The sequence below is a fragment of the Aedes albopictus genome, chromosome 1 (genome assembly GCF_035046485.1).
Source record: "Aedes albopictus strain Foshan chromosome 1, AalbF5, whole genome shotgun sequence".
NCBI lineage: Eukaryota > Metazoa > Arthropoda > Insecta > Diptera > Culicidae > Aedes > Aedes albopictus.
In genome coordinates this window covers 290,755,228-290,771,856 of record NC_085136.1, presented here as the reverse complement: position 1 = coordinate 290,771,856, position 16,629 = coordinate 290,755,228, and the positions used below count along the sequence as shown (strand labels likewise).

The 16,629-nt window shown below is 43.8% G+C and overlaps 1 protein-coding gene across 1 annotated transcript in view; it reads left to right on the top strand.

The window, feature by feature from the left end:
• Positions 1 to 16,629, top strand: part of LOC109623099 (uncharacterized) — a gene marked incomplete at its 3' end in the record, with an annotated part of 668,880 nt that overhangs the window by 470,507 nt on the left and 181,744 nt on the right. The window contains 3 exon segments of the mRNA XM_062846987.1: positions 392 to 519; positions 4,701 to 5,344; positions 5,408 to 5,554. Coding sequence (XP_062702971.1) covers positions 392 to 519; positions 4,701 to 5,344; positions 5,408 to 5,554 — 919 coding nt within the window.

The window sequence follows — 16,629 nt, the reverse complement described above, 5'->3', positions numbered from 1 at the left end:
ATCGAACTGTATCCTAAAGAAATCTTGATATATGATCCTTTTGATAGACCCAGAACCATAGCTCAGCTATTTTAATTCACTTCAGTCCGGTCCACATTCTTCCCTTTCTCTCGGAAACGGCGCTTCTTACAATTTCTCACACTCGACATGCAGTCAGACTGCGCTGCGCCGGCAGCAACAACAGTCCAGAAACGCTCGTCGGTGGAAAAATTAATTACACCGCCTTTAACCATTATTCAATCACTCAATCAAACCGAGCCAATCTCCGACACCCGGTTTATATGCATAGTGTAATCATTCGTCCGTCCGATCCGGCCTCCGACAACAACAGTGCAGCCTACCAATACACAACTATTATCCCATTTTCCCATTCTTTCTCTTCCCTACCTAGAACTACCGGATATTCGACCTGGAGTCGTGCATCGCCAGCATCAGCCTGGAGAAGCTGTGCGAACTGTGCAAGCACATCGATTCGTGGCTCGGCAGCGGCAAGGAGAAGATCGTCGTACTGCAGGACAGGTGAGTTGGACCCCTGAATGTCTAGAGACCAAGACGCTACGCTACATACTAGACTAGAAGATGCGGACGTGAGGTGGTGGAATTGCATCATTTGCATTGAACCACTAGTCACTATACTAGCTCGGGTCATCTCCATCCGCTGGTTGCAGTTGGCGTTGGATGGTTGATCTTTCATTTTCTCTAGCTGGGTGGTATTAATTGGTCGGGAGCGCGGGTTGTGTGATGGAGTTGATAATCGTACATCATTACGATTCCGTCACAACCACTGAAGGACAGGGCTGGTAGCGGTCTGCTGTGTTCTATATTCAGGAGGTATCTCTGGAAGAATTAGGGATTTTATTCCTGGAGTAATTCTTAGTATTTTTTGTAGAAAGTCCTGATGGGGCTTCTGGAGTTATTTCCAAAAAATTGCCTACAGAAATTCGTGAAGGAAATTCTTGAGAAATCTTTGGATGCACTTTTGAAGTCATATATGATGTTGAATAGGATGCAAAAGTGGAGGCGGTATACACATACTTTACACACGGTTAAATGGGAGCATGTACGTATATGGCCTCCACTTAAGCATCGTATTCAACATCATATAAGACTTTGTGTTAGCTGGGTTCTTTAGTTAAAATGTGATTCGCTACCAGCCATGCTACAGCTGCAAACTGATTGCAGACCACTGATGTGTACGAGTAAAGATCGCAACTAAAAGACAGAAGAGGTTTGTGAATTGCGCGAGAACACACTACATCCAGCTGCCAGGATCTACTGGGGATCTATGGGGTCAACAGTGGCAACGACCAGGTGGACCTATACAAGTTGGTGGCATCGGTCCAACTGCTTCTACTACGCGATAATTTAATTTGAGGTGAATCCCAACCAAACGAAATCCGATAATTTACGGTTGTCTCTCGTTCGAACCGAGTTAGAGCTAGCTATTGCCTACTGCTCATCTGCATTGCAGATGGGAGTCGCCCTACTGACCGGATGAGGAAAGATAAACTTTCCAAGTGCAGCTAGCAGTTGGCAGTTAAGTGCCAACAGTGAAAAATTGCATACTTGCGGGCGCGACGTGGTGTTAGTTGATCACCCCGACCACGACCTGACCCGACCACCGCAACCGATCGTCTTTAACGACGGCCGGTCGTTCGTTCATTTAAATGCAAATATTTTAACAACCACCTTGGCGAATGCAAACATTAATTTAAGAAACTGGATTTTAATCAAATTTTGTGAGAGTATTTGCCATGCAACCAGATTCGCACTGTGCGGCTGCCGCCGCATATGAATTATTTATGAAAACAGTTCTGGGCCCATAATTGATACTTTCGGTAAGCTTATTTTCGGCAATATCGAAACACGCCTTTAATCGATTACGGTTCAGAATGGCTAACAACGATGACGACGACGACCGATGAAGGCTTTGGCACAGCTGGAACGAAACTTTAACGAAAAATAATGCACTTTTGGGCTTACCCGTCCGTCCGTTCCGTGTGTTGTCCTGTCCGCGTCCGTATGTAAATTAATACACCGACGGCGGCCGAAGAACATGTTGGTAAGAAAGGGGTGAAATGAACTCTGCTTCCACTGCTCACAGGATCATTCATCTCCAACGGCGCATTTTACACCGCCACCCTCCTACTGCAAGCCGATTTTTCGTGCATGACGCAGTTATGGTCGTCGCCGGAGGGCGGCAAAACACCAAACATCACAGCTAAATAAATAAACGGCCAAAACATACATGAGGTGTACGTGCCTATGGAGGACCGCGAGGGCGCACCGAAAGAATTATGTGCGTGTTCCGTCCGGTTGGACGGTCATCACACACCACAGCGCACCGCGCAAGGCTATAAAAAGTAAATTTGAGACGCCGCCTTGAATAACCAACCAGAACAATTGTGGAATCGATAGAGGTACTATATGAGTTGAGCCGGATGTCTTTTTGTGCGAAACGTTCGAACATAGAAACATGTTCCAAAACTACCTGGAAAATTTCATCCGAGAAATTTTGAAGTTTTCTCCCAAAAAGATTGGAAGACTTCGTCCGAGAAGCTTGAAAGGCTTCGTCCCAGAAGTCTGGAAGGCTTCGTCCCAGAAGTCTGGAAGGCTTCGTCCCAGAAGTCTGGAAGGCTTCGTCCCAGAAGTCTGGAAGGCTTCGTCCCAGAAGTCTGGAAGGCTTCGTCCCAGAAGTCTGGAAGGCTTCGTCCCAGAAGTCTGGAAGGCTTCGTCCCAGAAGTCTGGAAGGCTTCGTCCCAGAAGTCTGGAAGGCTTCGTCCCAGAAGTCTGGAAGGCTTCGTCCCAGAAGTCTGGAAGGCTTCGTCCCAGAAGTCTGGAAGGCTTCGTCCCAGAAGTCTGGAAGGCTTCGTCCCAGAAGTCTGGAAGGCTTCGTCCCAGAAGTCTGGAAGGCTTCGTCCCAGAAGTCTGGAAGGCTTCGTCCCAGAAGTCTGGAAGGCTTCGTCCCAGAAGTCTGGAAGGCTTCGTCCCAGAAGTCTGGAAGGCTTCGTCCCAGAAGTCTGGAAGGCTTCGTCCCAGAAGTCTGGAAGGCTTCGTCCCAGAAGTCTGGAAGGCTTCGTCCCAGAAGTCTGGAAGGCTTCGTCCCAGAAGTCTGGAAGGCTTCGTCCCAGAAGTCTGGAAGGCTTCGTCCCAGAAGTCTGGAAGGCTTCGTCCCAGAAGTCTGGAAGGCTTCGTCCCAGAAGTCTGGAAGGCTTCGTCCCAGAAGTCTGGAAGGCTTCGTCCCAGAAGTCTGGAAGGCTTCGTCCCAGAAGTCTGGAAGGCTTCGTCCCAGAAGTCTGGAAGGCTTCGGCCCAGAAGTCTGGAAGGCTTCGGCCCAGAAGTCTGGAAGGCTTTGTCCCAGAAGTCTGGAAGGCTTCGTCCCAGAAGTCTGGAAGGCTTCGTCCCAGAAGTCTGGAAGAACTTAATTAAAGGATAATTTGTAAATTGAGATTGATAACCTCTCATACTACCAAAACAATGCGACTGAGTTGCATTCATCCATCTTTAGATTACTCCGCTCCCAAATTGGTTGACTGCACGTTGACCAGCCGTTGACTTTAATGCACCATAATTCGCAACCTGCCGCCTCGAAGTGCCAATAGCTGTCCAATTAGTTGGAGCTTTCGGCACTTCGTCATTCTCTCTCTGTCTCTCATAGTTGCGGCAGACTTCGATCAAACTGTGAGTTCGTTCACTAAGTCTTCGTTTTTGGTATGTAGCCGGTACGGCATAAGTGCTCCTAAGGTAAGCCTCTCCGACTCGGTACTTGTTTCGATCGACTCGACGCCATCGGTACCAAAAATGGTCAAAATTCATTTTGCATAATTTATGAAAATCAGTACTTACCCGGGCCATAAGGTGCTGGCTGACTGACTGTGTGGCTGTGAGTACCTCTACCTTCGTGAGCCACCACCACGATCCCCGTAAAGCGACAAAATTATATTTTATGGTTTCTTACTTTGGCGATTTTTTCGCTTCAGTGCTTGCTATCTCTTCACTGTTTTTTTTTTGGGTAATGACTGGTAAGTTTTCCCATGTTTGGAACCGACCAGGTTATCTTGCTGGTGAACCTTTTCGATTACGCTCACCACCAGCATCAGTAGTAGTGCCTGTGCCACCTCAGTAGCCCATAATGGCGAATGCCTAATTATCAGAAAATAATAATTACGCACAAATATCGATAATCATGGCCATCATCTTCATTATCATCATCAAAGGAGCCAGGCGTTTTGCGGGTATGGCGTAAGGTTTAAGCAAAACTCAGTCAAAGTAGGCGCCATCACGGTGCGTTGAAGTTTGGGCTACTGTGATGGTTCAGATCGTCAATGCTGCTTTGAACATAAACACACTTTATCACCATCAAAGTTGTTTTCAAGCTTTGTTTAGATTGATTGCTACTCCGTGATGTAACGGAGTCTATGAATGTACATGATGAATCATCCTTTCAGACTGGGAGTGATCATGGTCTTTCTCATCAAAGCGGCACCGGCCACGTCCTTGTAGTCAGTTAGGAATAGCAAAAGGCCATATTTACTATTTGAAGATCGTGTTTACCTCTGTGTCTCCACAAAGGTCACGGGAAAGAGAAATTGGTGTTAGGAGTGGTTCGTTGGGTCATGATCACTGTCCTTCAATAATTACGTTATTGCAGAGCACTAAAACTATTATTTTTCTTCCACACATCCCCTATTTCTCCCCAGAGAGGACAAACAACGCCTCGGCACCGCGATCGCCGCCTACCTGGAGTATCAGAAAATATGCGGCTCCAACTTCCCCCAATCCAACCGTACCAAAGCCCTCCAATCGCCCGGCGGCGGTGGTGCCCCTGCGGACCTCAGCGGGGGACGCCGAACGCCCACCTGGCTCGATCTGGACATCTACTCAACCCAAAAATTCCTCGAATCCATCACCGGCCCGCTGCGGATCCCGTCGCACAAGCGCTACATCAAGTACTTCTCCGGCCTTCTATCGGGCACGATCAAGATGAACGCCGCGTCGCTCTTCCTGCGGGCCATCATCGTCGAGTCGCCGCCCTGTCTCCACTACCGATCGGTCACCGTCAACAGCGAGTGGCGCAGTTTCGTCAAGATCTACGAGGGCGTCCGGTGTCTGTTCACGTCGGACATCTACGTGATACCGATCACCACCCGGCAGTTTATCTACGAGATCAAGCACCCGCTGCGGTTGCGCGGCGACGTCCTGATCCGGTGCTATCAGATCATACCAAATAACAACAAACTGCACGACGAGAAGGAGCTGATCTCGTGCGTGCAGTTCCACACCTGTGCCATAACCGAGAGGGAAGTACAATTCGCCAAGGTCGAGCTGGATCTGGCGTGCAACGGTAAGGACGTTTCGGTCGAATTTCCCGTGACACGGATACTAAACTGAAGCATTTCTATTGCAGATGAACGGTTTCCGGCCGATCACAAAGTGAGGCTTTGCTTCGACACGACGCCAAATGAGAGGAGTGCGATACTGGTCTTCCAAAATCCGCTGGTGCGAATAGAGCCCATCATCGAGGGCGGCGATCACCTGGAGACGATCAATGAAGGTAGGTGACGATTCAATGTTGGTTCTTTAGACTTAATTACTCAGATTTTTCATGGCTTTCCTGGGGTTCTAATCGCATATACCTTTCCCGCAACCCTACATATTTATAAAGATTTTTCGAATTACCCAGTTATCAACTGATAGCTTTTTCGCCAATTGACCATTTTGCTTTCGTTCACACGGTTCACACCAGTTTGACTACCAATTCCACACCTAGCCCGTCGGTTAGTCGTGTGTTGCTCAGTTGTGGAATCTGTTATACCTGTTACGGTGATCACGCAAAGCGCAGGCTGGCGTTACTTATTCCATTTCATACGCCCCAAAGTATGCAGCAATGTGCACAATCGCTTTCGACACAAATAGGCAATGAAATCTTATAAGAAACGTCTTATGGAATTGCTGGTCATGGAATCATATTTGATCTGAAATCAGTTCTGTTTGAAATCAACTCATGTTTCATATAGATTTCAATTACCTACTATGGTGAAATATCATATTTTTTGTATACAGCTGCAACATCCCTAGAAATAAATCTTTCGTCTTCACCGATTGTGTCCATGGTGAAACTAAAAATTCAAAAAAATATATGGGATCAAAATTTTCTTAGACTTTTTGATGGAGTAAGGTCGGTGGGTAAGGACGGGTAAAAAAATACCAAGTGCGATTTTCACCTTCAAGTCTCTCTCTCGTAAACTAACAATTTCAATGGAAATTCACGTATTTCGTTGCTAAATGATTATTTGAGTTGGTATCTTTTGAGTTTCCAAGATGTTTTCTATTAATTCTTGGGATATTCACCACTTTTGAACTATTGAAGTCTACATTAACGTGTGTTATTTGCAAATTATTATTATTATTATTTATTAAAGACCTTTTAACCTAACGGTCATTCAGGTCTGATTTTATCAACTGTGTATCTACAATTCATTTATTTAATTCAAATCTTTTTTGTTTGTTTTTCCACTTTTCTCGTCCACTTGCTAAAAACGAAATCCATTTATCCAAATCATCTTGGGCTGGTTCGGGTTCAGAAAGATCCACACTGCTAGCTGTATCCATTTCATTCTCCTCCTCATCGCACGCACGTCCATGTGCGGTGGTTGTTTCTGCAGTCGTTTTCCTATCAGCTCTCTTTGCCGGCGGAGGTTTTGTCTCCCCTGGGCTCAACTGACGAAATGATTTCATGAATATCTCGACAGATTGTCCGATTCCGTTCTTACAGAACATGGGTGTTCGAATTAATCCTCACAGGCTATTTTCTGGTACATTAATTATTCTTTTCTGGCACCAATACTTGGAAAAGTGGACAATGTTTGTGTAATCAACTAGTATAGCAGAAACCTTGACGACCTAACTGAAGTCAGGCCTTGACTTCAAAGAACCGTAGATGGGCAACAATTAGAGTTATTTGTACGCGAAAAAATCGGTTAGCTACAGAAACGAATATTGCATCGAACCATATGAAATAAGCTTCCTAACAAGTACCATCTGGCCATTTTGAACCCGGATTTCCGGGAAACCGTTTCCGTTGGTTCCGGGATGCATTTTTCGAAATGCATACAAATAGGGTAGCGAACCATTTGGGCACAGGTCGGTATGTTGGGCACTCTTCGTTATTACTCAGTCAATTCCAAACCAATTGACTTGAAATTTTGTACACGGCTAGATACTATACGTATCTAATCGCGTTCCAAAAATTGTGTCAATTGGTTCAGAATGAGTTATAGCAGAAAAGTGCCCAAAATAGGACCCCTGCCGAGATGGTTCCACTTTCCTACCGTGAAGCGACACCTCAAATTTAGAGATTTTTCTAAATATATCATTCTAAGCTGTTTTTGCAATATCCGATATATTTGCTGCTGTGATTCATTCAGGAACTCCTCCAAGAATTTCTCTAGGAATACCTTTAACGATTCTTCCAGGGATTTCTCAAGGTATTTCATGATGTATTCATCCATATATTTCTTCATTGAACTTTTCTTAGGATTCCTCCAGGAAGTCCTGGAGGGTTTTCACTAGAAATTTTTGCAGAGATTTCTCTACCGATTCCTCTAGAAATTCTTACTATAATACTTCTCGGAATTCTTCTAGGAGTTTTTTTTTTCCTTTTCCTTCGGGAATTCAAAGTAGGATTATTCAAGACAAACTTCCTGGGATTCTTCCAGAAGTTCCTCCGGTGATTTTTCCAGCGATTCCTCGAACATTCTTCACGGAATTCCTCCTGGAGCTTCTACTTACCTGCCTTTGTGAATTCTAGCTGGGATTCCGCAAGCAACTCCTGCTGTAGTTCTTTCAACAATTACTCCTCCAGAAATTCTAACTGTGGGAATTCTACTAGAATAGGGATTTCTCAAGAGATTTCTTCTAGCATTTCTGCTGGGATTCTTTCTAGCAATCTTCATAGTATTTTCTAGAAATTCCTTCGGTGATTCACCCAATACTTTCTGGGATTTTATTCAGGGAGTTCTTCCACAAATTCCTCATGGGACTTCCCCAGGAACTCATATTTGGCCTTCCTCCATGTATTTCAGCTGAGAATCCTCAAGACTTTCCTATTAGGACCTCTCAAGAAATTCGAATTGGAGCATTTCAGAGAATACTTAGTCGGATTCTTCTAGGGATATCTCCTCGTATACTTGCAGCAATTCTTCCTGGAAATGTTTCTGAGATTCATATAGAAATGTCTCCTGCGGTTCCATCAGGGCCTCCTCCATAGATTCCTCCAGAATACTTCTACCAATTCTTCCAAGGAAAACAGTAGGTATTCCTCCAGGTATTTATTCAAGGAGCTCATCATATGATTTTCCCGGCTTTCCTGATGGGATTTCTCTAACAATATCTGTAGAGATTCCTCCCGCTATTCCTACTAGGATTTCTCAAGAAATTCCTTTTATGGAACCACCCAAAATTCTACGAACTGCTCCAGAAATTTTATGAAGAATACTTGGGATCATTCAAGACAATCTTTTTGGGATTATTGCAGAAGCTTCTTCGGTGATTCCTACAGGAACATCTTCAGAGATCTTTGTACCGACTTTTCGAACTCTCTTCGAATGAGTGTAATCAGTTTCGTACCTTTTAATTCCGCCTTATTTTGCTTATCCTTTGACAGATACGCGTATTCGACTGCCACTTGTAATTTTCCTCAGTGTCAGTTATCCACTGGATAACTGGATCCACTGGATAATCGACACTGAGGAAAATTACAAGTGGTAGTCGTTAATCCAGAACTCCAGCTGGAATTGAAACTGTCATTCTACTATTCCTTCAAGGACACACTTTCAGAAATTTTTAATGAAATACCTTCAGTAGGTTTTCTAGGAATTTCTCTAGAGATTTCTCGTGCGATACCATCAGGAAATCAAGAATTCTTACTGGGATGGCAATATTTCTGATATTCTTCCAAAAGTTGCTCCGATGATTCCTCCAGGAATTCCATCAGATGTTTTTCCCGGTATTCTTCCAGTAATTTCTCATGGGATTCCTCCAGGAACTTTCCGTGGCCTTCCTTCAGAAATTTCAGCTGGGTATCCTCAAGCCATTTTTTCTGCGGTTATTCATCAATCTTGCTAGGACTCCCCCAGAAATTCCATCTGCGATACTTCGGAAATGCTGCCCGGGATTCTTCTAGAGCTTTTTCCTGGCTTTCTTCCGGACAATCTTGCTGGGATTCTTGTAGAAATTTCTTGGTTGTTCTTCCGGGGATTTCTCCAAGGATCCATCCATGAATTCTTCCAGAGACTTTATCTTAAGATTCCTCTGGAAATTCCTCATGAAGTTCCTGCAGAAATACATCTTGGCCCTTCTCCAAGATTTACTCAAACAACTCCTCCTGCGGTTCTTCCAGCAATTCTTCCTCCAGAAATCCTAGCTATGGGATCTCCAGGAATTCTTGTAGTAATTCCTATATCAATTTATCCTGGCTTTCTTGCTGGAATTCTTCCGGAAAATCTTCCTAAAGTTCCGTCAGAAATTCCTCCCGAAATTCCTCCGCGACAGGGTCTTCTCTATTAATTCCTCCAGAATACCTCTACCGGTTCTTCCAAGGCTTCTCTAGATATTCCTCCAGGTATTTCTTCAAGGAATTTCTCTTTGGATTCTCCCAGACATTCCTGATGGGTTTCATCTAGAAATTCCTGTGCAGTTTCCGTCAGCAATTCCTCCTAGAATTGCGGCTGAATTTTCAACAATGAATCTATCTAAGAATTCCTCCAAAATTTATCCAAAAAAAAAATGCGTCCAGAAACTTTCTCCGGTAATTTCTCCAGGAATTTTTATCCAAGACATTATATCTAAGGTTTTCCTCATGAATTTCTCAGGAATCCCTTATGGAATTCCAGATAGAAATTCCTTGAGGAATTCTATGAAAAAAATTTAGAGAAGATAATGTTTTTGTAGGAAACACCAACGGAACTTCTGGAAAATTTCTAGAGAGATTGTCTTGAATAATCTCAGCATGAGTTTTTAAAGGAATCCCAGGAGAAATTTTAAGAAGAATCAATAGAAGAATTCCGGGAGGTATTACAGTATGAATTTTTCCAGTAGTCATAGGATTGATTGCTGGAAGAATCCAAAATTTTTCAAAATTATCTCAGTGGCTTTTCAGCTAAAGTTGATTTGATTTGTCTTTATTTAAGAGACTTTCATTTCAGCTAAAGTTTTGACTATATCAAGGGGAATAGTTGTACTATAAGAAGTACTAATGCACACCCCGCACCCTCTTTCTTTTGATGGGGCGTCGATTTTTTTTTCATATTTTTCGGAAATATTTCGTGAAATTGTTTACATTCATGACTTGACTTTCATCATTGAAAAATTGGTTTCGGAGATCCTTGATGTCCGGTTTATTTCAGTGAATACGTCCAATGAACCTCGATGCAACCGGGGATCACATGTGAAATTTCTGTACAAATCCCAGATGGAATTCAAGCAAGAATTTCTGAAAGAATTCTAGCACGAATAACAGGAGGAATCTTGGTCAACATTTCTAGAGGTATCATAGAGAGAATCAATGAAAAAAATCTCAGGGAGAATTCTTGAATGAATCATTGAAAAATCGTTGGAAAAAATCGTGATGGCATCCTAGGAATTATTTTTGGAAAAATATCAAGCAGGGATTCCTGGATGTATCCAACCAGGAATTTCTGTATAAACCTTTGAAGAATATCCGGTAATCCGAAAAAAATCATAGCAAGGTTTTTAAGGCTGCGTCGCCATGAGCCTCTGGGCCTGCCTCTGCTGCGATGTCCTTCTGGGTTCCAGTCTAACGCTTGTTTGCAGATTTCGTTTCCGCCCCTGCGTAGAGTGTGGCCGACCCAACTCCACTTTCGCTCCCGAATTTCTGTCGCTATCGGCTTTTGATGACATCGACGATGGACCTCCACGTTGGAAATCCAATTGTGAGGCCACCATGCACGAAAATATACCGCAGGCATCTATCGATAAAGACCTGCAGCCGTTGAGTGTTCTCCACTGATACACACCAGGTTTCACTGGCGTATAGCAGCACAGATTTCACGTTCGAGTTGAAAATTCGGGTTTTGGTGCGTCGACTAATCTGGTTGTTTTTCCATACATTTCTTAAGCTCGCAAAAGCAGCCCTCGTCTTCTTGATCCGTGCACCTATGTCGATCTTGGTGCCGCCATTTGCCTACCAAGATATTGGAAGCTTTCAATATTCTCCACTGATTGACCTGCCGTTGAGGAGCGATTGGAAAGATCATCGAACTTGCTCTGCATATCAGAGCGCCGTTGAGCTAGGAGAGCAACGTCATCAGCCAGTTCGAAGTCATTTAGGTGCTCCATGGTAATGGGCTGCCAAAGCAATCCACGATTTGATTCACGGTCAATCGCACCTACCAGGATCTCGTCGATTACGATGAGGAACAGTAGCGGTGATAGTACATCCTTGCCTCACTCCAACAACGACCCGGATGGGATCGGACAAAACACTGGTGTGCAGTACTCTGCACGAAAATGCCCTTTACTGTGCTTCAATGAGGCCGATGATTTTCTCAGGGACACCCTTGCGCCTAAGGGCTTCCCACATGTTTTCGTGATTGAGACGGTCGAAAGCTTTTTCGTAGTGCTCGAACCAGTTCCAAAGTTCTCGAACCAGCGTTTCAGCTGGTCAACCGGTTCGGTCAGTAGCTGTTCAGATGTATCTTTCACGGGCATCATAGTATTACATCCACGTATGCTTCAAAATCTTAGAGGAGACGAATATTGCCAATATTTGCGGATTTCTTGCCTTCGTCGGCTAAGGAGTCCGCCCACGTTCTTTTGTCCAGTCTACATGAACGTTTCACTTCCTTCTCGAGAACCGAATAGCGCTGACGGGCTACGGCTTTGACTCCTCGTGTTTTCGTTCGCTCTATCGCGACTTAAGCGTATCTTCGCTCCTCCATCTTCCTCCAGGTGTCATCTGTGATTCCCTGGTTTCTCAGGGTGCGTAGCTAAGCCAAATTATTCTCGTCGATTTCGAAATATCCTTAGCAGGATTTTACAGCTCCTCAACGAAGGATCTTTTCACCGCAGTGTCTTCCAGTCAACTTGTGTTGAACCGGCGCTCGATTTTCTCCTCTTGTCGATGGGTGCTGGCAATGCGCAGCTGAATCTCGCCGATTAAAAGATGATGGTCGGACGCAATGTCGGCGCTACGTTTATCCCGCCCATCAAGAAAACTCCGTTTCCCTTTTTGGATTATGTAGTTGAAGTTAGAAATCCTCTACCGTCTACCCCCGTTGGTTTGAACGACACCTCATGCAAACCAGCGGGGTACATTTTTTAATTTGAACTTTTAGTAACCCTGTGGGCATCGAAAAACACACTGTTGGTTACCCTTTTTGCTGTTTTGTTTTGATTCTGCGTTCCGTTTCACCCCGTTCCATGAGCAGAATGACATTTGAACCATTTTTAGTTTGAACGATGTGCAGATTAGAGGGGGTTAAATTAAAAAGCGTTCAGATTAGATGCGGTCAAACCAACGAGGGTACACGGTACATAGAGATGAGCGGAAGTTACATATTCGGCAACGCTGTTTGTTTTGTTTACAACAGTTACCAACACTTGCCACAAAGCTAGATGTTCAAACTTTTTGCGTGACTTTGTTGTGTTGTAACTAGCTGTCCCGGCAAACTTTGTATTGCCTTCGTTGTGGTGATTTGACAACTGTTGAGGTCAATTCAGCAAAGCACTCTAGATTGGTTTCATTTTGATCGTGATGATTTTCTTCCCATTTCACTAAAAATCAGTACTTCATAAATTTTTTACTGTTTTAGTTGATTCTCGTAACTTTTTCTGCATATAAACACAGCCACCATGAATACGAATCACACCCTGCAAAAGTCATTCTGATCGGTACACCCGTTCGTGAGTTTTGTTGCCTCAAAGGAAGCTAAAACTCATTTTTATATATAACTAGCTGTCCCGGCAAACTTTGTCTTGCCGTCTTGCAGTGGTTTGACAACTGTTGAGCTCAAAATAGCACCGCACTCTAGATTGGTTTCATTTCGATCGTGTTGATTTCCTTCCCAGCTCATGAAAAATCAGTACTTTATCAATTTTCTTACTTTTGTAATTGATTTTCGTAACTTTTTGTACATATAAACACAGCCACCACGAATACGAACCGAACCGTTCAAGAGTCATATTGATCGGTTCATCCGTTCTTGAGTTTTGTTGCCTCAAAGGAACTTCAAACTCATTTTTATAAATATAGACTAGCTGTCCCGGCAAACTTTGTCTTGCCAGTTGCGGTGGTTGACAGCTGTTGAGGTCATTGCAGCACAGCACTCTAGATTGGTTTCATTGCGGTCATGTTGACTTTGTACCCAGTTTACACAAATCTCAGTATTTTCTCAATATTTTTTGTTTTTTTTTCAGTTCATTTTTGTAACTTTTTATACATATAAACACAGCCACCATGAATACGAATCGAATGGTGTAAGGGTCATGCTGATCGGTTCACCCGTTCGTGAGTTTTGTTGCCTCAAAGAAACTTTGAACTCATTTTTATATATATAGATAGATTGAACTGGGTCAACAATAGTAACACCAATAGAATTCTTACGTTGTCACTATAGTATGGCAAGTTTCCGAAAATGATACGCGTTTGTCGCCATTGTACCTACAACCGTTGTAACCAAAACAAAGCAAATGATTCACCGTCTATCTGTCTTCTACGATAAAAAAACAGTGCGCTGTAAATGCGTCAACTTTATCGAAATCGCTCTCGCACCTGATGATACCAGTGATGATACATTTAACAACTGCTACTATGTTGTTGCTATTGTTATTGCCTTTATGGTTAGTTTACTAATGTGCTAGTACTGTGCCACAGTTGACTGTCCGACTGTATTGGCACAACACTTTCATAATGTAACACGTTATTAGACTACGATAATGGTGTCAATTACAAATATTAGAGTGAACAAAACATACTCTAGTGTTATTGATTGTCAATGAGTGTTCCCTTTACGCTAGCATTGTCGGACAGCATATTGTTCGACAGAACTAGCATCCATGTAAACAGTCCATTAACAACTATAACAACGGTTAACAGATTGGAAGAAGATCATCAATTTTCTTCGCAATCAACGGCCCGCAGTAGGCGAACCAGTTTCCTTTGTTTAAGGCTGATCATTTCTTAGATGGTGAACCCTGAAGAGACGAGTCTCGTAGAATCTTTGAACAAATTGACGGGATGTATACCTATCGCGAATAGTAAAAACCGAAAACCTGCACCATTTAAAAAACATATGCTAATTGAATAATGCCTTGTTGATTAATTGGTTCGATTTAATACACTACTGCTGCCACGCCTCACTAGTCACTGCGCCGCAAAGCGTGACCGGTTTCTTCTGGTAAAAATTTGAATCTCTTCCTATAGTAGGCTATCTAACCAGCCAGCCCGATGCGACCGGGCACCGGACGGAGCGGTGTTGTGGGTGGACATGTTTTATACACACGTAGCTTATCTAGTCTAGGCTGCTGCGTTCTTTTTTGGCTGGCGCCACCAGCCGTAAATTTGGTGCTTCCCGACGACAAAATATCAATTTTTCATTCAATTTCGCCATCGTTGGATAGTGTTGGGAAATACCGTTTACCCTCGCTAATTTGATCAACATATGCAAATCAACGGGTTTTATTTTTTATTTGACCTCAAAGTAAACATTGAAGAATGTAAGGTTAGAAATTTACTTCGTCATATGCGCTAATTCTCGTCATATCAGATGGAAAATATCGAATAACTAAAAATATTCCAACTAACCTTTGCCAATAGCTCATTAGATTTCATTGCTACAGAATGCCGCAAAAGCTGTTGAATTAATCAAATAAATCACTTTTTCCCGTCGGTGCAATGTTAACATCAAGTTGTCTTCGCCTAGGGAGGATGCAAGCAATTGTGTGCGTGGATTTTCTGCATACGAAACATCGTAGTTCACAACCACAGAGAAAGATTTCTTCGTTGCACTGTGCTGGCGCAAAAATATTAATGAAAATATGTTGGTCGTTATTCTAAATGTTGGCAACACGGACCGACTTGTTCTGTATCACCCGTATCAGGAGAATGACAGGGACTGCTAGGTAGCTAAACATGTAAAGAGCGATAGCGAACGAGCTGTCCGATAGGGCATGTTTTGAATCGCAGGCAAAAGGAGAAAGAAAAAGTTATTGAAAGCTACAAGTCACGTTTACATTTTTTCCTAAAATATTATATAAATTTGTTTTGCCTAATTGAATTTGTTTCTATATTTGAAATTTGTAAGTACCTACCTAAAATAAGTAATAAATGAACTTACGAACTAAACATATTATCATCCAGGGGCAGAAAACAAACAAAAATTCTAGTATCGATGTACCTAACAGATCGGCGGGTGCATATACGTAGGACTGATAATGTGAGTAAACCTAACCTAAACTTAGTGAAATAGTAATAAAATAACATTTACTTTTAGCTAAAAGCTAACTCAACAGCTAAATCACGAGTTTGCTCGTAGAGGTCCGAAAACCATCCGCCCGGTGACAACAAACTTTTAGATTATCATCGATTTATTCTTAACCTCACGAGAGCGAGCTGAAATGAGCTCCAGTGGTGCTCAATGCATTATATGCCACCGACCAAACACTGCGGAGGCAAATATGGTACAATGCGACGGTTGTAGTCGCTGGTACCACTTCTCGTGCGCCGGGGTCGGCGACAGTATAGCGGATCCGGACAAAAGCTACCGGTGTGCATTATGCGAGCGGCGGGATTCTCATGCACCATCATCGTCTAAATCCACCACGTCAACGACCGCCAGTCAACGAGAAGCTCGACTCCAATTGGAAATGCAGCGCTTGGCTGAGGAGAAAGCATTACAAGTGAAGCTGATGGCTGAAAGGGCAAAGCAGGATCAGGAATTGCAGGAGAAAGCTCTACAGCTCGATAAGGATCGACGAGAAAAAGCCATTGCAGATCTAGCGAAGCTAGAACAGGAGTATCTCGATCGTAAATTCAAGCTACTTCATGCGCGGTTGGACGGAGATGATCGTTCGAGTGTGATTAGCAGCGGATCAGACGAAGCAGTTGGCAAGGTTCGATGTTGGATCAACAGCCATCCGGTCATCCTGGGTACCAAAACTGGTGAAAGCGCTCCCACTGGACCCACATCACTGACAATTGGCCTGGTCGAAACAGAACCGCAGCCTTCGGCTGGCGCGGCAGTTGCGGACAAGGTCAACGCAACTGGGGCTCATCCGAAATCATCAGACATCGTCATCTCGCCCATCTCCACCGGGCGGCATAATCGGAACTCCGACATAGCCCGTCCTCATATGCAATCAACCCCTCGGACTGCAGCAGTTCTGCAGCCGGCAGTAGACAGCAGCGAGCGCCAATCGGCACCAGTGCTAGCAACTTCGAACAGCGTTATCCATTCTCAGATGCCGGTGTCTATCTACCCAAGAGACGGTGGTTATTTCCGGGGTATTGGGCGAACTGGTATGGTCGGCCAAGTAGGTTCTGAAAATCCGTACGTTACCACTTCGTCCCTGGTAAGTACAACCAATTCAGAAACTACAGCTTGGGGAACT